Here is a 21,959-nt window from a genome sequence, read left to right as displayed (position 1 = left end):
TGTATAGAGATGTATAGTGATGTATATAGTGATGTATATAGTGATGTATATAGTGATGTATATAGTGATGTATAGAGCTGTATAGTGATGTATAGTGATGTATAGTGATGTATATAGTGATGTGTATAGTGATGTATAGAGATGTATAGTGATGTATATAGTGATGTGTATAGTGATGTATAGAGCTGTATAGTGATATATATAGTGATGTATAGTGATGTATAGTGATGTATATAGTGATGTATATAGTGATGTATATAGTGATGTATAAAGTGATGTATATAGTGATGTATATAGTGATGTATAGAGATGTATAGAGATGTATAGTGATGTATATAGTGATGTATATAGTGATGTATATAGTGATGTATAGAGCTGTATAGTGATATATATAGTGATGTATAGTGATGTATAGTGATGTATATAGTGATGTGTATAGTGATGTATAGAGATGTATAGTGATGTATATAGTGATGTGTATAGTGATGTATAGAGCTGTATAGTGATATATATAGTGATGTATAGTGATGTATAGTGATGTATATAGTGATGTATATAGTGATGTATATAGTGATGTATAGAGCTGTATAGTGATATATATAGTGATGTATAGTGATGTATATAGTGATGTATATAGTGATGTATAGAGCTGTATAGTGATATATATAGTGATGTATAGTGATGTATAGTGATGTATATAGTGATGTGTATAGTGATGTATAGAGATGTATAGTGATGTATATAGTGATGTGTATAGTGATGTATAGAGCTGTATAGTGATATATATAGTGATGTATAGTGATGTATAGTGATGTATATAGTGATGTATATAGTGATGTATATAGTGAAGTATAGAGCTGTATAGTGATATATATAGTGATGTATAGTGATGTATATAGTGATGTATATAGTGATGTATATAGTGATGTATATAGTGATGTATATAGTGATGTATAGAGCTGTATAGTGATGTATAGTGATATATATAGTGATGTATAGAGATGTATAGTGATGTATATAGTGATGTGTATAGTGATGTGTTGTGTGTAAACCTGTATAGTGAACAGCAGCGGTGGGGTAATCTGATCCTCCTCACTGTTTTAAGGCTCACCTATAACTGCAGCTCCTCCGAGGCTGCAGCGCTCGTTTGGAGCACTAATTAACTCAGTGCTGTTGTGTATTAAGGGCAGCGGGATTTTTAAGAGCTGCCTGTAATGAAAACAGAGTGCCAGTGGACTGCATTAGCCCAGCTCCTCCTCCTCTTCCTCCTCTAATCATCATTCTCTTGTCTTCCCTCCTCGCCCTCAGGGTCTGTACTAACACTGCAGATTATGGGCGTTTTAAAGAGGGAGGAGGTTCACAGGGGAAAAGTGAACCAAACATCACAGAAAGAAAGAAAGTGATTGGGGTTCGAATGTCAGAATGTGAGAATTCCCAATATCATCTCCAATATCAACAATATCAAAAATCTAACTTAAAATTTTGGCAAATCACTTTTTGTTTTGCTGTTTAAGGCTGCGCTCCAAATCATTAGGACATGCCAATGGATTTTTTGCGGTTAATAGGATAGATCTATTAAATACAAGTCCAAATAAGTTTCAGATAAGTCATTAATGTTTATAATAACACTTCAATCATGTCAAAATGACAATTTTACATATTTAAAGATGCATTTAAGAGAATTTCACTTGCTTAGATATATTTTTTGCAGTGTAACAGGTTTAACAACCTAAAACAAGCACAAGTATTCTGGGATTGAGTTTTATCGTTCATAATACAGATATTTAAAGTGCATTTAAGAGGATTTACTAGCCTAGATAAAATACTTTGCAGTTTAACACATTAAAACAACCTAAAACAAATACAAATACGTTTCAGATAAGTCATTAATGTCTAAAATAATATTTAGATGACAATTAAATGACAATTTTAGATATTTAAAGTGCATTTAAGATGATTTTACTTGTTTGGGTATCTTTTTTTTGCAGTGTAACAAGTAAAATTACTTAAAACAAGTACAAGTAAATCTGAGATTGAGTTTTAATGCTTCTAATAATACTTTAATCATGTTAAAAAGACAATTGACAAAATGACAAAATATTTAATGATGCATTTAAGAGAATTTCACTTGCTTAGATATAATTTGTTTGCAGTGTAACAGGTTAAAACCACCTAAAACAAGCACAAGTAAGTCTGAGATTGAGTTTTATTGTTTAGAATTTAGATATTTAAAGTGCATTTAAGAGGATTTTACTTACTTAAATAACCTAAAACAAATAATTAATTAATTAGACAATTAATGTTTAAAATAATATTTTAATCTCGTCAAAATGAAAACTTTAGACATTTAAAGTGCATTTAAAAGGATTTCACATGCTTAGATATAATATTTTGCAGTTTAACACATTAGAACAACCTAAAACAAATACAAATAAGTTTCAGATAAGTCATTAATGTTTAAAATAATGTTTTAATCATGTCAAAATGACAATTTTAGACATTTAAAGTGCATTTAAGAAGTTTTTACTTGCTTAGATATAATAATTTGCAGTGTAACATGTTAAAACAACCTAAAACAAGTACAATGTAGTCCATACCTGTCAAGTTTTAGATTTAAAAATAAGGGATATTTTCCTCTGTCCGCTTAAAGCCGTCCCACCAGCCCAACGAAGGTTCAGTATCTCTTACATTTTAAAACAGGTTTACAAAAAATCTAAAATAACCACATGTGAACCACTTACACACTACAATTAGATTATCAGAATCTGAACATGTTGTGGACATTCCTACATATGTCATTCTTTTAATACAGCCAAATTAAAAACCCTTTTCTATATCTTTTTTTTAATTTAAGATTTCATGTATTTTTTGTAATAAATGCACTCTTTTATATGATATATATTTTTTTTATTTAATGGATTTAAAATTGAACAAAGAGTGCACAAATTCTGCAAAATGACTGTTGGTGACCTAAAAATGGTATTATGAGCTTTTACTAAAAGGACATGGACCCGATATATTCCATCAGTAAAAATTAGTCCTAAGGGGCCTACACAATAATTTTTAATTAATACTTCTTCCTTTTGATCACTCCACACCTGATCAGTTCAGTTAATGTCGGTCCTCTCCACATTTCTAGTTAAACTGAGTCACAAGCTGTAATTTTTTTTATTTTAAAAGGTTTAATCTGTGTGTTTTGTTTCGGAGTATTTTTAAGCAGCTATCAGAAAAATCTCATCACAGTTTCCATGATTAGACTACCGTTACCTTTCTTTTAGAAAAATCGCTGCATGTATGTTTTAACATCAGCAGCTCCGACTAGCTGCCTGAACTCACAGCGAGGAGGGCGGGGCTTCCCCACACTGACCCTCCTTGCAAGCTGATTGGCTGTTTCTCCTGAAAGGCGGGACTTTCTCCTTGAACCGGCTCCACGATTGGTTAAGAGACACAGAGCGGTCAGTGCCCTGTCTCCTCAATAATATATATTTTTTATTTTAATAAAATACGGGAAATTTACGGGAAAATACTAATACGGGAGGACGGCGGGAAAGAGGAGTAAAATACGGTAGTTTCCCGGCCAAAACGGGAGACTTGACAGGTATGATGTAGTCTGATATTGAGTTTTAATGCTAATAATAATACTGTAATCATGTCAAAATGTCAATTTTACATATTTAAAGTGCATTCAAGATTATTTCACCTGCTTAGATATAAATTTGTTTACAGTGTAACAGGTTAAACAACCTAAAACAAGTACAAGGTAGTCTAATATTGAGTTTTAAGGCTAATAATAATACTTTAATCACGTCAAAATGACAATTTTACATATTTAAAGTGCATTTAAGATTATTTTACCTGCTTAGATATCATTATTTTTGCAGTGTTTTAGGTTAAAAGCAACATAAAACAAGTACAAGGAAGTCTGAGATTTAGTTTTAATGCTTCTAATAATACTTTAATCATGTTAAAATTAAAATTTTAGATATTTAAAGTGCATTAAAGAGGATTTCACCTGCTAAGATATCATATTTTTTTTTAAGATAGTTTGGAGTACGGGGTTCAGGGCTGTGCTCCGTCGCTCCTTTAGCAGTAGGGGCGGATGACGAAGTGCCCTTTCTCGGGGGAAGTGCACTTGAAAGGGGTTTTAATGTTGTGCTTTAAATCCTGCTGTTGTGCTTCAGGCCACGTAAATCAAACGGGGGCTCTGCTCACCGGCACATCCGAGTACGACCCGTCCGGACAGTTTGGGCTTTTGGAATTCTCTAAAGCCTCTCAGGACGGTCGGGGGAGGGCGAGGTCTTCGCCGTATGAGGGGGGGGGGGACCGCTTCTGGCTTTCATTTGAAGGACCTGGAGTCCTCAGCTTTGAAGTGGAAGTGGGACATAAAGAGAGGGATAACCCAAACTATCTTAACCAGACTTGACCCCTCGCTAAGAAGACGAGTCGTGGGGGTGATATAAAGAGTGATACGTGAGGGATGAGTGAGTACATGGTGTACAAGGAGGGTAGACCCAACTGAAAGTTTGGAAACCACTTAAATTCAGTGGTTTGTTTTTTATTATTTTAAAATGAATATGTTTTAAATTTTAGATCTCTGCTGGATTTTCTCAGTCAGTTTTATGAGGTAGAGTCACCTGGAATTCAGGCTTTCAGTTAACAGCTGTGCTCCTGAACTCGTCAAGAGTTAACTACTTGAATTTCTTGCCTCTTAATAAAGTGTTTGAAAGCATAAATTGTAAAGGTGTGAAGAGGTAGAGTTGGTACAAAGAAAAAAATAATTTAATTTATTAATTAATTAAATCATGATGAAACTGGCACTCATCAGGAGTGCTCCAGGAAGTTAGTTAACGTGTTGCCAGGTTACCAGCCTCAGAAACCACAAGTTAACGCAAATATTTTTTATTCTAATTTGAATTCTTTTAAGTATTATTTGTATTATTTTGTATTAATTTACACATTTTTGACTGGTAGTTTATATGCACTTTTTTGAAGATTGTACAAAATATCATTTTATAGGGTGGAAATGCACTAGAATTAACATTTCTGCCCTTTTTTCACTATTGCATGAATTAATTAGCCTAAATGTATCATACTTTTCAATAAAAACAACATTGTGTTATAAACTATTGATAATTAAGAGGTAATTAACTGTTTTTACTCCTTTATATCCTTTTATTGATGATGCATTTGATACTGAACTCTCTGCAATGTGACGTGTAAATCGATATATTGTGCAGCCGTAGTTTGGGAGGGATGCAGTGCTGGAAGGGAAGGGGAAGGCAGTACCTGTCACTAAAAGAAAGAAAAAGAAAGAGAGAGAGAGAGGGAGGAAGAAAGAAAGAGCGAGTGAAGGAAGTAAAGGAGGAGGAGCAGAGCTTCTCCTTCTCTTCCTGGCACGGGTAACGCCCGGCGCCCTTGGCTTTCATGTGTACGGCTGTGTGTGGAGACCTTGACCGCTGCCACCGGCCAGCTTGTGCCTGTCCAGCACTCAGAGACTGGGTGGTCCTCTAACCTTCAGCCCGAATCAACGGACCACCACGTACCACACACACACACACACACACACTGCACACACTGCACACATACACACACAGGCACACTCGTTCTTCATCATCTCTTCTTCTTCTTCTATACCCCGACACTTCCTTTCTCTCAGCAGAGAATAAATGCTATAGTTATGTAAGCAAATAACTGCTGTCCAAATGAAAAAAACATCATTTATCTTAAATTTTGTCCATTTTTGTCTCAATTATTTGAAACCCCTATCTGCTGTGTACAATATATTAATACATCAAGATGAACAGACCAATAAAAATTCTTAAAAATTACTTAGACACTCTTTTTGAAGGAAGGAGGAAAGCGCAGTGACTGAGGGTGTGAAAGGAAAGAGCTATCTACCCACCCAGAAAGAGCAAGGGCAAGCTGCATGACCGGGATTCAAACCAGCAATCTCCTGATCATAGTGGGACCGCATTAGACAGCTGGACCACTCAGAGCCCCCACAAACTCTTATTAAAGGCGACATTATATACCTTTTTTAAAGTTAGAACTGGTCTATAGAAATATTACAAATTATGTTGGTAAAAAAAAAGTTTAAATTTTTAGATGTTTTTATATTTTGATTCTTATGTTCTTAGTTCATTGTTATTAATTGTATCATTTTTATCATTCTTATAATTTTATTTCACTTTTTTGTATTGTCATTTTCGTCATTTTATATATTTTTTTACTTATGTGTAATTTTTTTATAGTCATTTTTTTGTATTTCTTTTATTTCTTTCCTTATTATTTTTAATTACTTATTTACATGTTTTCAATCACTTATAAACTGTAAATGCTCAGCTGAGGGTCTTCCTCGATGTAATCCCAAGTGAAAGTAAAGGTTTAATGATATTTATAAAGTTCTTCGCACAAAATCACTTTTACATAAAGATAAAGAGATCTCACCAGCTCTATTCTTACAAGTTTCGGTCCCTTTCAGAATGAGAAGTTTAAGGGCTCTGTCACTTTTATGCAAATCATCTGTTTATGCAAATAAGCTGTTGCCAAAGCACGAACAAGCTAGATCAGGCTTAACTACAATAAAAGCATAAACATCATTACGTCAAAGTTCTTACATCTCCCTCATCTGCTGACTCGCCACAGTCAGTAGGTATAGATCCCTCCCTCAGACAAAGTCTGCTGGCTAATCCTGCTGTGTACTGTCTGGGGTTCTTAACAAAAAAAAAAAAAAAATGCATATCTTCAACTCTTTTTCTTTACTTACTTAACGGAGGGGAAAAGAAACAAGGTAAAAGCCACTTTGAGGGAAGAAAACACATTTAACCGTCGGCTGTATGTATTTTGTAACTAATCTAACTGAAAAGTCCAGTGTAAACTCGGGAGAAAACCTATTCTGAAGCACATTTTAAAGTGAAATCTGCAAAAGATCACTCAAAGTGACTTTAGGTAAGCAGTAAATATTTGGGAAAGGCAGAGTTCACGTAATTTGTGTGTCAACATGAAGGTTTTTTCCTCAAACAGCCCACAGAGTTCCTACAGTCACCGTCTGTACTGAGAGAAACCAGCGCACTTTCACCACTGATTCACAATCACCACTCATACTACAGAGTGATCAGTACGTTTTAGCCTGTCACACTGCTGGACCAAATACTATAGTTATAGATCAGTATTATAGATATAAAACAGTGCTATAGTTATAGATCAGTACTATAGTTATAGATCAGTATTATAGATATAAAACAGTGCTATAGTTATAGATCAGTACTATAGTTATAGATCAGTATTATAGATATAAAACAGTGCTATAGTTATAGATCAGTACTATAGTTATAGATCAGTATTATAGATATAGAACAGTGCTATAGTTATAGATCAGTATTGTAGATATAAAACAGTGCTATAGTTATAGATCAGTACTATAGTTATAGATCAGTATTATAGATATAAAACAGTGCTATAGTTATAGATCAGTACTATAGTTATAGATCAGTATTATAGATATAAAACAGTGCTATAGTTATAGATCAGTATTATAGATATAGATCAGTACTATAGTTATAGATCAGTATTATAGATATAAAACAGTGCTATAGTTATAGATCAGTATTATAGATATAAAACAGTGCTATAGTTATAGATCAGTATTATAGATATAAAACAGTGCTATAGTTATAGATCAGTAATATAGTTATAGATCAGTATTATAGATATAAAACAGTGCTATAGTTATAGATCAGTACTATAGTTATAGATCAGTATTATAGATATAAAACAGTGCTATAGTTATAGATCAGTACTATAGTTATAGATCAGTATTATAGATATAGAACAGTGCTATAGTTATAGATCAGTACTATAGTTATAGATCAGTATTATAGATATAGAACAGTGCTATAGTTATAGATCAGTATTATAGATATAAAACAGTGCTATAGTTATAGATCAGTACTATAGTTATAGATCAGTATTATATATATATAAAACAGTGCTATAGTTATAGATCAGTACTATAGTTATAGATCAGTATTATAGATATAAAACAGTGCTATAGTTATAGATCAGTACTATAGTTATAGATCAGTATTATAGATATAAAACAGTGCTATAGTTATAGATCAGTACTATAGTTATAGATCAGTATTATAGATATAGATCAGTACTATAGTTATAGATCAGTATTATAGATATAGAACAGTGCTATAGTTATAGATCAGTATTATAGATATAAAGCAGTGCTATAGTTATATATGAGTACTATAGTTATAGATCAGTATTATAGATATAAAACAGTGCTATAGTTATAGATCAGTACTATAGTTATAGATCAGTATTATAGATATAAAACAGTGCTATAGTTATAGATCAGTACTATAGTTATAGATCAGTATTATAGATATAAAACAGTGCTATAGTTATAGATCAGTACTATAGTTATAGATCAGTATTACAGATATAAAACAGTGCTATAGTTATAGATCAGTACTATAGTTATAGATCAGTATTATAGATATAAAACAGTGCTATAGTTATAGATCAGTACTATAGTTATAGATCAGTATTATAGATATAGAACAGTGCTATAGTTATAGATCAGTACTATAGTTATAGATCAGTATTATATATATAAAACTGTGCTATAGTTATAGATCAGTACTATAGTTATAGATCAGTATTATAGATATAGAACAGCGCTATAGTTATAGATCAGTACTATAGTTATAGATCAGTATTATAGATATAGATCAGTACTATAGTTATAGATCAGTATTATAGATATAAAACAGTGCTATAGTTATAGATCAGTACTATAGTTATAGATCAGTATTATAGATATAAAACAGTGCTATAGTTATAGATCAGTACTATAGTTATAGATCAGTATTATAGATATAGAACAGTGCTATAGTTATAGATCAGTATTATAGATATAAAGCAGTGCTATAGTTATATATGAGTACTATAGTTATAGATCAGTATTATAGATATAAAACAGTGCTATAGTTATATATCAGTATTATAGATATAAAATAGTGCTATAGATATAAAACAGTGCTATAGTTATATATCAGTATTATAGATATAGAACAGTGCTATAGTTATAGATCAGTACTATAGTTATAGATCAGTATTATAGATATAAAACAGTGCTATAGTTATAGATCAGTACTATAGTTATAGATCAGTATTATAGATATAAAACAGTGCTATAGTTATAGATCAGTACTATAGTTATAGATCAGTATTATAGATATAGATCAGTACTATAGTTATAGATCAGTATTATAGATATAGAACAGTGCTATAGTTATAGATCAGTATTATAGATATAAAGCAGTGCTATAGTTATATATGAGTACTATAGTTATAGATCAGTATTATAGATATAAAACAGTGCTATAGTTATAGATCAGTACTATAGTTATAGATCAGTATTATAGATATAAAACAGTGCTATAGTTATAGATCAGTACTATAGTTATAGATCAGTATTATAGATATAAAACAGTGCTATAGTTATAGATCAGTACTATAGTTATAGATCAGTATTATAGATATAGAACAGTGCTATAGTTATAGATCAGTATTATAGATATAAAACAGTGCTATAGTTATAGATCAGTACTATAGTTATAGATCAGTATTATAGATATAAAACAGTGCTATAGTTATAGATCAGTACTATAGTTATAGATCAGTATTATAGATATAAAACAGTGCTATAGTTATAGATCAGTGCAATAGTTATAGATCAGTACTATAGGTATAGAACAGTGCTACAGATATAGATCAGTAATATAGATATAGAACAATGCTATAGATGTAGATCAGTGCTATAGATATAGATAAGTGGTATAGCTATAGAGCAGTGCTATAGATATAGAACAGTGCTTTAGATGTAGACCAGTGCTATAGATACATAAGAGTGCTACAGGTATAGAACAGTGCTATAGGTACAGAACAGTGTTACAGATATAGAATAGTACTGTAGATATAAAACAGTGATATAGATATTTAAGAGTGCTACAAGTATAGAACACGGCTATCTATATCTATAGCACTGATATATAGCTATATGGCACTGTACTGTATATACCGTACTATAGATATAGATCAGTACTACAGATATAGATCAGTACTACAGATATAGAACAGTGCAATAGATATAGAACATTGATATATAATTAGAACTATATCTACAGCACTATTCTATATCTGTAGCACGGTTCTATGTCTATAGTACTGATCTATATATTTGTAGCTATAGCTATATCTATACTGTCTCTATAGATTTAGAACAGTTCTATAGATATAGAACAGTGCTATAGATATATAACAGTGCTATAGATATAGATATAGATATGTATGTAGTTCAGTTCAACAGATATAGAACAGTGATAGTTTGATGGGTGTACATTCATTTGGGCATTTTTCCAGAATAAAAAAAGAAACAGCAAAAACAAACAGCGACGTGTCGTCTCACCCTTTCCTCTCTCACTCTTTTTTCTGTCATTTTCTTCATTAATTAGGGAGTGCTAATTATTCTCCTCCTTTTAAAGCCCCTCCCCAGTTGCCAGTAGTCAATTAGTACTGAATAAACCAGAATAACATATTGACAGTGAATGGAGAACAAAAAAAAGACTTTGCAAGACTTGACACCACTTAAATCACACAGAATCAATCTGAAGGTCTACCCGAGAACCTTTTCTTAGTGATTCATTAGAGTTTCCTCTAAATACATTTTTGTAACAGAGGCTATACGCTAAACAAATCCTAAGTCTAAGTTAGCTAAGGCTAAGTTAGCTCAGCTAACATTACTATCCAAGTCCTGTACAGCTCGTATCTTTTAGCTTTCAGACTGACTGCTGTGCCCTTTAGCACTGTGGCTCCAACCCTGCTAAGCCTGGCTGTTAGCATCACGGCTAACCGAATAAATAATTTATCATATTTAATTTACTGAATTTAACATGGCACAAACATCAATCACAGAGCTGTACACACACATGAACTTAAACAAACCCAAAGGGCCCGAGCACTGACCTGAATCTGCTGCTGAAGGAGGTTGATTTTGTGCTGCTGCTGAAGCAGTTGCTGCTGCTGTCTGGCGATCTGTCGAGGAAACAATTACAACATTTTTTAACAAATATTTTACGATTTTTTGTGCATTTTCTAAATAATCTATCCCAACGAATCACACTACAACTCTTCTCACATTACTTGCAATACCCCCACACACCAGGAGGGGTAGTATGAGCACATTAGCACATCCTCACATACAGGTGAAGTCAGACTCCGCCTCTTTTCAAACTGCCACCAATCAAATGCAGCATCACTAGGCAGAACTACTGTACTCTTTTTCTCTGACTCCGGCTGCTGATGCAGAAGGAGCACAACCTACTGTACTCTCTCTATCTCTGTCTCTCTCTCTCTCTCTCTCTCAGACTCCAGCTGCTGATGCAGAAGCAGCATGACCTACTGTACTCACTCACTTTCACTCTCTCTCTCTCTCTCTCTCTCTCTCTCTCTCTCTCTGACTCTGGCTGCTTATAGAGAAGCAGCATGACCTACTGTACTCTCCACTTGTACTCTCTCTCTCTCTGACTCTGGCTACTGATGCAAAAGCAGCACAACCTACTGTACTATCTCTCTCTCTCTATCCCTCTCTCTCTCTCTTTCTCTATTCCTCTGACTCTGGCTGCTGATGCAAAAGCAGCAAAACCTACTGTACTCTCTGATTCCGCTTCTTTTTTTCTTTTGAATTATGTTTTTTTTATCTTAATTTTGATTAATTACAGCATCAATTTAAGCATAATTTGAGCAGATAACATAAAAAAATTTTGAAAATATCAAGATTAAAATGTTATCTAAGGTTTCCCTACCAAATCAGCTAGTCCTATAAGAGACTCCATACTCATACAGAGAGCTCTGTACTGCACAGCCCACCGGTTTGGCTGCGACTGACTGACTGGCAGGGAATTGGATGATTGGTGTGTTTATGCAATAGAGGAGTGTCTGGCTCGGCCCTGTTTGGTGGGTTTGGTGGGAGGGGCCTGTCAGTTCACCACTCCCCCCCCTCCCCAAGGGATCATCCTATCAACCACCCCCCCCATCCTTTTAAACCCCCTCCCCCACCAACAAAACTCCCCATGAGCCTCTGCGCCTCAGTGAACCTGACAGCCTAGTTTTAAGTGTCATTTAATTTTCATTTTCAAATATAATTACAAAGTGTTCACTGTAAGATATCACTCGTCTGCAAATGTGTCAGGATTAATTTGTGCCGGATCCTTCACGAGTGTCAACAGTTAATTACTGTGTCGTGTCTGAATGGCTAAATGACATTCTAACTTCGGGCGGCGGGTAGCCTCCTCCCCGCGCCTCCTCCCGCCTCCCTATCTATTCGTCTCCCATCGCTAACACCCCCACTAGCCATTTTCTTCTCCATTAAGGAAAAGGAAATATCCTCTTCCACACGTATACGCTAATACTGTACATCACAATATATAACACACGCGATATAACCACAGTCAGGCATTCACTGCCATTATAATTACATTATTATTTTGACTTATTATACAAAAATAGTTTTGTTTTTTTTTGTTTTTTTTAAATACAGCTCTGAAAAAAATATAGGTAAAATTTTTAACTATACATTTGAGTAAAATGAACATTTATTTGCAGAAAATGAGAAATGAAGCTGAAATAACAAAAAAAAAGACGCAGAGTTTCAGACCTAAAGTTCATATTCATAAAGTTTTAAGAGTTCAGAAATCAATATTTGGTGGAATAACCCTGGTTTAATCACAGTTTCCATGCATCTTCTGCATGTTCTCCTCCACCAGTCTTACACACTGCTTTTGGATAACTTTATGCTGCTTTACTCCTGGTGCAAAAATTCAAGCAGTTCAGTTTGGTGGTTTGATGGCTTGTGATCATCCATCTTCCTCTTGATTATATTCCAGAGGTTTTTATTTTGGTAAAATCAAAGAAACTCATCATTTTTAAGTGAAATCTTATTTTATTTTATTTTTTTTAAAAGCTATGTCCGCCTACTTAGCAAGCAAGGAGATCCCATTTAAATGAATGTAGATATATTTATATATATATATATATATATATATATATATATTAAAAGATAATTGCTTTTTTATTTAAGATTCCGTGTAACTTTATACGTTTACTATGAAAATATGATTATATACTTTTTTTTTTTTTTTTAAGTTGAAGATTTGGACAAGGTTGATTCAGTGTTAAATTCAGTGGGTTTTTTTTTTAAGAAATTATCCTTAAAGGCAGTCACAAAAACGATCGAAAAATGTTATGATGGAACTGGCACTCATCAGGACCACCCCAGGAAAGGAACTGCAAGAGTTACCTCTGTTGCACAGGAAAGGTTGATCAGAGTTACCAGCCTTAGAAACCACAAGTATATATATATATATATATATATATATATATATATATATATACTATTTTAATAAATATGCAATTTTTGATAGGCGCTGAATCGTCTCGTCGCACATTTATAACAAATATACTGTATCTTTAAATTAAGGATTCAGGCAGATGATTTGATGTTATAATATTAACATAAAAGGCCATCAATCTACATAATGTATTAGACTGCATTCTGTGGGTGAACAGTAATAATAATAACTATTAAAAACTGAAAGAAATGAAAGAAAAAAGCCCCAGGATGGATCCCTCGCCTTCCCTTGATGCTCCCTGTCATTAAAGCAGTTCATGAGCTGTGTTAATCTGCTGATTTCTCCAATATGCCTCATTTACCTCACGCTCTGATTTGTGCCTCTGAATTCATGCTCAAGATTGATCTAATAGAGGTGTTTTTTTACGACTTCTGCAGTTTACGAAACATAGAAAACATAAAGCATAGAATAAGATTTATCTAATAAACGACTTCCACAGTTTCCGCAAAATAAAAAACGTGTATAGAATGAGATTGATCTAATAGAAGCGTTTAAGACTTCTGCAGTTTTTGTACAGAATAAGATCAATCTAATAAACGATGTCCCCAATTCACGAAACATTAGAAACCTAGAGTATGGAATAAGATCAATTTAATAAACAACTTCTAAAGTCTAAGAAACATGAGAAACGTAGAATATAGAACATGACTAATCTAATAGGAGCTTGTATTTACTTCTGCAATTTACAAAACATAAGAAATGTAGGGAAAAAAAGTTAATTTGATCTAAAAAAACGACTTACACAGTCTATGGAACATAAGAAACGCAGAATATAAAATAAGACTGATCTAATTGGAGCTTTTATTTAATTAATGACTTCTGCAATTTACAAAAAACGAGAAACGTAGAGTATAGAATAAGAAAGATCTAATAAACGACTTACACAGTCTACGAAAGATTAGAATCGTAGAGTTCAATCGAGAGATCAATCAAATGTATGACTTCATCTGTTGATTGATCTAATAAACAACATCCACAGATTATGAAACATAAGAAACAGAGTATAAAATAAGACTGATCTAATAAACGAGTTCAAAAGTCTACGAAACATAAGACATGCAAAAATATAGAATAAAACTAGTCTAATAAACGACTTTAAAAGTCTAAAAAACATAAGAAAACTAGTGTATAGAATAAGATTGATCTATTAAACGACTTCCACAGTTTACGAAACATAAGAAATGTAGATTATAGAATAAAACTAGTCTGATAAACGACTTCAAAAGTCTATGAAACATAAGAAATGAAGAGTATAAGAATAAAACTGATCTAATAGGAGCTTTTATTTTTTTAATAGGAGCTATCATTTTTGACTTCTGCAATTTACAAACCATGAGAAACTTAGAGTATAGAATAAAACTAGTCTAATAAACAAATTAGAAAGTCTACGAAAAATAAGAAACAAAGAGTATAGAATAAGATTGATCTAAAAGGAGATTTTATTTAATTTACGATTTCTGCAATTCACAAAACATAAGAAATGTAGAGTGTAGAATAATATTGACCAAATAAATTACTTTCACAGTCAACGAACTATAAGAAACGTAGAGTTTAGAATAAAACTAGTCTAATATACGACTTCGAAAGTCTACGAAACATAAGAAACATAGAGTATAGAATAAGATTGATCTAATAAACGACTTCCACAGTTGATAGATCTAATAAACAACGTCTACAGCTAACAAAACATAAGAAACGTAGAGTATCATATAAGATTGATCTAATAAACGACTTCCGCAATTTATGGAAAATAAAAAAACGTATATTCAGAATGAGACTGATCTAATAGAAGCGTTTTAGACTAGAGTAGAGTATAGAATCAGATTGATCTAAAAAACTAAGGAAAAGTAACGACTTCAACAGTCTACGGAATATAAGAAACGTAGAGTATGGAATAAAACTGATCTAATTGGAGCTGTTATTTAATTTACAATTTCCGCAATTTACAAAAACATAAGAAAAAATCAACTTCTACAATCTACGAAACATAAGAAACGTAGATTATAGAATAAGATTGATCTAATAAATGGCTTCCACAGTTCACAAAACCTAAATGTAGTGTATAGAATAAAACAGGCCTAATAAACGACCTTCACAGTCTACAAAACACAAGAAACAAAGCGTATAGAATAAGAATGAAGCAATATTAGCTTTTATTTAATTTTACGACCTCCACAGTCTATAAACCATACAAAACGTAGAGTATATAATAAAACTAGTCTAATAAACGACTTTGAAAGTCTATGAAACATAAGGAACGAAGAGTATAGAGTAAGAATGATCCAATAAACGACTTCCACAGTTTACGAAACATAAGAAATGTACAGTACAGTATTATACAGCGCACTTTACGTATTCTTCTCCGCTGCCGAGATCTTTCTCCCCAGATCAGCTGCAGGGAGGTGAAGGCCAGCGCAGGAGGTCACCTATAGGCGGCATTATGGCAGAAGAATACTATATTAACTTGAGCTCCGTCTTTTGAAAGGCCGGTAATTACTTTTTTGCTCTCAATACCTGTGAAGTGACTCTTGTGGAGAATATAACGGCGAGTTACAGTAACTCCGTCATGCGTGGAGAAGCGTCTGGTGAAAAGATACGGAATTAAAGGGGCAGGAAGGGCTGAGAGTCGGCGTTTTTTTTTGCAGGACAATGCAGAGTGGACAGAGTGGGGGTTTTAAGTAAAGTTTGATAAAAGATCTCAGGAAATGGAGAAATCTCACTTGTTCTTGCTGCTGGCGAGCCAGCTCCATCTGCTGCCGCTGCTTCTCCATCTGCGAGGCGGCCAGCTTCTTCTGCTCGTCGTGGGCGGCCAGGAGCTGCTCCCTCAGGCTGATCAGCTGGGTGATCATGGTGGAAAGCTGCCTCTCCTTCTCCGCCAGACTCTCTGGAGTACCTGTGGGTGACGGAGAGAGAACAATACAGGTCAGCTGTGCAGTGTACAGCAAGATTTAGGGCATGTTAGAGTGTCTTTGCTATCGTAACGACGGGAAAAGTACACCTTGTTCATCTTAATCAATAAATCAGTTTGTTCATAACGTGAAATAAACCAATGAAAGTGTCACTTGCTCATCATTCCCTTTAAGAACTAGGTGAGCTCTGACTTTGGCAGATTGCTATTTTAAGGGCGCAGCTACCTGGATGTGTCCAGCACTTCTCAACATAAAAAAAAAAAAACTGCTGTGAAGCTGTGAAGGTGCACCAGCAGCTCATTTATGGGAACAGCAACTCTACTTTATTCTGTATTCTGTTGATTGTTAATGTAAAAGTTGGGTTTGTGCACTGCTTAGGTTTTATTCAGTCAGTGGAGCTCCTGTGTTTTCCATTGCCAAGATAGCAATATTTCAGAAATTTACCTGTTGCTATATGTAATAAAAGGTGTGAAAATATACTGTTGGTGGGGTGTAAGATAGCAATTAGCAAATTGCAATATAAAATAGGGCCCTAGGGGTGAGACATTTTTATCGAAAAATAGGCGCTAAAAGCTCTCTACAATACCAATAATTCCATAATTCTTGGTATTTACTTATATACAAGAATATAATCCTATTCAGGAACACAGATGTCATTGATTATTGTAAAGAAATTTACTTGACATACTGTATATCGTGACATTATTGCACCACGAGATGCCATTTGATCTGATTCAGGCAAATTTTAAAAGATTGGATATCAGCTCTTTTAATATCAGTCCAGTTTTTGGTGTTTGCTATGTGGAGCATAAAAAAACATTCAATAATATCTGAAAATTTATGACCCAAACTCAAACTGTTGCATTAATTATTAAAATAAAGACACACAAACTATAGAAACCCAAATCACAGCACATTAACCCAATAAAAATAGTTATTACACAGTTTTTACACAGTTATTACACAGTAAATCTTCGAATATCAACTGATATTAGTTAAATATATCAAAGTGTGTGTCACAAACCTTTACTAAAAACATACAAAATCAAAAAAAGATAAGCTCAAGACATTCTACTGTATACTGTCTACTCAAACCAGTGGCCTCCACTTTACATACTTCATACTCTACTCCATATACACTCTTTATCAAATATAATAATAATAAAAAGTAGCGTACAGAAGCGTACAGAAGATCTCAAGTTCCTTTACGAACATGAAGCCCTTAGAAGCTTTTAGCCAGCAAACAAAAAATTAATAAATAAAAAAATAGGCCTTGTCAAACGATCAGATCCTTCCAGCAGCTATGAAAAGGTTTCTCAAGGCCTCACACTGCTTAGCCACCGAGCCACCACCTCAACGAGCTCCTGGGAATGGCGTGCCAACGCCTGAAGTGGACCAGAGGGCCGGCGGGCGATTACTGACCACTCCAAGCTTTTGGAGATGGACGATACGGAGAATGGACTCTACGCAAGCAGAACGAAATGAATTAAATGAATGAAATAAATGAAGTGAATGAAACTCGAGCCGTTCCAGAGCTGGCATGGTTTGGGGGGGGGGGGGTAACAGGGGGTACCAGGGGGGAAGAGGGTGCTTCGTTAGGGCGGCAGCTTCTTGGCGCGACAAGAGCGACGGAAAAACCGAATTGTTCCCGTTAGATGAGGGCGGATGGTGCAAGACAGGCGAAGGTGGCAGATTAGTGACAGACAATACGGGGCAAGTGTTTGTGTGTGTGTGTATATAAGTGTGTAAGTGTGTATCAGTGTTTGTGTGTGTGTGTGTGTATCAGTGTGTGTGTGTGTGCGGAAAGGTGCTGCGAGGGCAATATAATGACTGCTCTCAATTCTCATTAAGGGTGCAGTCGACACAAACACCTCAGCTGTGGTTGTCGGGTTGAACCTAACCTCTCTATTAGGGTCACTGTCACCTCCGCATTGTCTCATTATCTCTCTCTCTCTTTTCTCTCTCTCTCTATTTTCTCCTACATATGGCTTACACATGCAGAAAACATCAAACAGACGAGCAGACTCATTACTAAGCACATAATCAGAACTAACAATATGAGCTCAAGTGTCAGTCCACCTTAAATTCAGGGTTTTTTCCCTTATTATTTTAAAATGTTCTGTACTGTAGGTTAAAATACATATAAAACATAGAATTATTTAATAAACAAACAAAGGTGTTAAACAAACCAGAATATCTTTTATATTTAATATTGTTAGATGACCGTATTATGAGGTAGAGTCACCTGGAATTCAGGCTTTCAGTTAACAGCTGTGCTGAACTCGTCCAAAGTTACAGTGAATAGCTCTGTTTGAGTAATGTTCTAATCCATATTATGAGAAGCAAGAACTACTCAATTAAGTAAAGTAAAAAAAAAAGACTAAGAAATGAAGGTCAGTCAATCTGAAATGTTTCAAGAACTTTAAAAGTATCCACATGCATATCCAAAAACGTTATGATGGTTATGATGAAACTGGCACTCATCAGGGCCGCCCCAGCAAAGGAAGAGCAGGAGTATAGGCGAGGATGATGTTTCACAATATGCAATATGCCCTCCTGCTGATGACGTCCAATCATCTGTATCTCACCACAATCAGAAGCCAACTGCTCAGCCCAATCAGCTCTTCCTGCTGCCCCTCCTCTAAACCCATACATCATCCAGTGCCCCTTTCAAAGTACTCCATCTATTATTTTGCCTTTTTCAAATTTCAGCTAAAATCAGGGGGTTTAGTGCCCCTTTAAAAACCATGCATGAGTGTGTGTGTGTATGAGGAAGTGCAGTGCCTCTGGTTTCTCCATTCTGAGTCTGAAAGCTGAGGCAGACTCGGTTAGAGGCAGTACCTCTAACTAATCAATGCTAAGTGATCCATTCATTGACTTACACAGGGGCCATAATTGCCCGTGAGAGGCCGGACAGTAACTCACTCGCTACTGGGGAGCTCCTGCTTTCTCTCTTTCTCTCTATTGCTCTCGCGCTCTCTCTTTTTCTCTCTCTCTTGCGCTCGGGGGTGACATGCTGCTGTTTGAGCACATTCAAAAAGAAAAGGAAGATAAAGAGGCCGAGTTGAGCCGAGCCGAGAGAGAGAAAAGGTTTCAGTGGTGGGGAGGTGGTTGAGGGGGTTACTGGTTACGAGACAGTACAGTACAGCCCGGTACAGCTGGCCCCCAGCCAAGCCGGCGTTAAATTCTTTCCTGGGTGTCTTCCGGTTTTCCGCCGGCCACATCTGTCTTGAGTTTCTCCCGGGGGCTCCCTGGGGCCCGCTCCAGTTCAACTATTTTAATTTGACTAAACACCTGATTTATTTTATCTCTCCGATGAGGGCGGCCGTTTGTCTTAATAGGGCCTGTCAACCTCCAGCCCCCATTCAGAGCCGCTCGCTGGCAGGGACTTCAGCCGCCGCTGCAGCGAAGGAAAGAGAGAAAGAGAGAGAGAGAGAGAGAGAGAGAGAGAGAGAGAGAGAGGCAGCGATTCTCCATTTATCCTCGTAAGGGAAGAAAAAAAAAGGGCCCTAAAAAGCAGCCATTCACGGCGGCTGCGTGCGGTTTCGTCGGGCCTGAATCGACTTCTTATTCAGGCGAATACACTTGTCCTGAATGGCTTATCTGTAAAATTGATACATGGGGACACCAATTTTATTAACCTTTGGCTCGGGCTGTGAAGGGCCACATTTTTTACAGAACGTGCCGCAGACACTGTGAACGACTGACTAACACCCCTGAACGAACCCCTTCCCTTTACTCAACCACCGACTCAACCATACACCTTTTACAAGCAACACATATATGGAATGGCTCACAAGCTCTATTCTTACCAATTTCGTCCCTTTCAGAATTAGCCGTTTAAGCACAAAACTTCACAGACAATAAGTAAGTACAGATCCCTCCCTCAGACAAAGTCTACTTGGGCAAATACACTTGTCCTGAATGGCTTATCTGTAAAATTGATACATGGGGACACCAATTTTATTAACCTTTGGCTCATTTATTATTAATTTATTAACATTTTTTACAGAACGTTCCACAGACACTGTGAACGACTGACGAACACTCCTGAACGAACCCCTCCCTTTTACTCAACCACCGACTCAACCATCCAACTTTTACAAGCAACACATATATGGACTTTGTACTAAGGTAGAATACATCTATGGGCTCACATGAAGATAAAGATCTCACAAGCTCCATTCTTACCAGTTTCCGTCCGTTGTAGAATGAGCCATTTAAGGGCTCTGTCACTTTTATGCAAATGAGAGCTGTTGCTGGCCATGCCCCATGTATACGCTGAGTGTTTACCACACATTAGCAAAACACGAACAAGCAAGTTCATGCTTAACTGAGATAGAAGCACAAAACTCCACATACAGTAAGTACAGATGCCTCTCTCAGACGAAGTCTACTCACTAATCCTGCTGTAATCTTTATACGGTTCTCAATCAGCAGACTGCAATGTTGTTTCTTCAACTGATCTAGTGGCATACGATTCCTGACATTAAAAAAAAAAAACTCTTTCAAGTGACTCACAGGAAACTGCACTGGTTGGCTACTAGAAGTGCCAACATCTGGACTCAGCACTGTCCACTCAGGAGCCCTCTTCACTCGGCTCTCACTCAATCTCAATCAGCTCCTCCACCCCCAAAGCTCCACCCCCTACATGTTCAATGGCTGCACACTGTTTACACTCTCTCCAGAGTGCACCACAGATGAGTCTCCAAGATGATAAGTCCTTACTAATCTCAGTAATAGTGAGATATTTAATCATTTGTTTATTGTATCTTCTGGAGGCTAACGGTAATGCTAATACACACCCAAATCTCAGAATATTCAGCATATATTAACCAGTTATTGCACATCAATACTAAACAAACGATAATGCAATTGGTCCAGGGTTTGTACCACATCATCTTATGAAAAAGACAAGGCAAACTGAAAAAGACAAGGCAAGACAAGACACATTGTTTTAGCTATTGTTACTATATTTTTTTCAATTTTACCAAATTGAAAACCTCTGGAATATAATCAAGAGGAAGATGGATGACCACAAGCCATCAAACTGCTTGAATTTTTGCACCAGGAGTAAATCAGCACAAAGTTATCCAAAAGCAGTGTGTAAGACTGGTGGAGGAGAAAATGACGCAAAGTTGCAAGAAAACTTTAATTAAAAATCAGGGATATTCTACCAGATACTGATTTCTGAACTATTTTCTGAACTCAATTTTTCTTAATTTTTTTTTTCCAGATTTTATGCATTTAAGACGCTGTGATTGGATCAGTTGGTATAATAACCTGATTAGGGCATCCCTAATAAAAATACAGAGCTCAGCTCTCAGTTCAGCACTTCCTGTCGGCTCCGTTGGCCCCTCTGTTCTGGAACCCTCGCGGGCATGTGCGTGTTAGCCGGGCCGAGCGCCCCTTAACCTGCCACAAGCCATTACTCGCGTCCTGCCGGCACACTGTATTTAAGCGTGGAGGCATCCTGACCAGACTGTCTCCCTCTGCAGTGATGATAGGAGGAGACACCTTTACAAGGAAGTCCAGACCCACTGCTGTTAAGAGCCGTGCAGTATGC

General features: G+C 35.6%; 1 protein-coding gene across 7 annotated transcripts in view; it reads right to left on the bottom strand.

Annotated features, from left to right (window-relative positions):
* Positions 1 to 21,959, bottom strand: part of sox6 (SRY-box transcription factor 6) — a 356,852-nt gene that overhangs the window by 131,808 nt on the left and 203,085 nt on the right. For all 7 annotated transcript variants that reach the window (XM_049465976.1, XM_049465978.1, XM_049465980.1 and 4 more), the window contains 2 exons: positions 16,205 to 16,377; positions 11,041 to 11,109 (listed from right to left, as the gene is read on the bottom strand). In XM_049465976.1, the coding sequence (XP_049321933.1) occupies positions 11,041 to 11,109; positions 16,205 to 16,377 (242 nt within the window). The remainder of the gene's footprint in view (positions 1 to 11,040; positions 11,110 to 16,204; positions 16,378 to 21,959) is intronic.

This window comes from Astyanax mexicanus, chromosome 16, assembly GCF_023375975.1.
Source record: "Astyanax mexicanus isolate ESR-SI-001 chromosome 16, AstMex3_surface, whole genome shotgun sequence".
Lineage (NCBI taxonomy): Eukaryota > Metazoa > Chordata > Actinopteri > Characiformes > Acestrorhamphidae > Astyanax > Astyanax mexicanus.
This window is presented reverse-complemented; position numbering and strand designations above follow the sequence as displayed.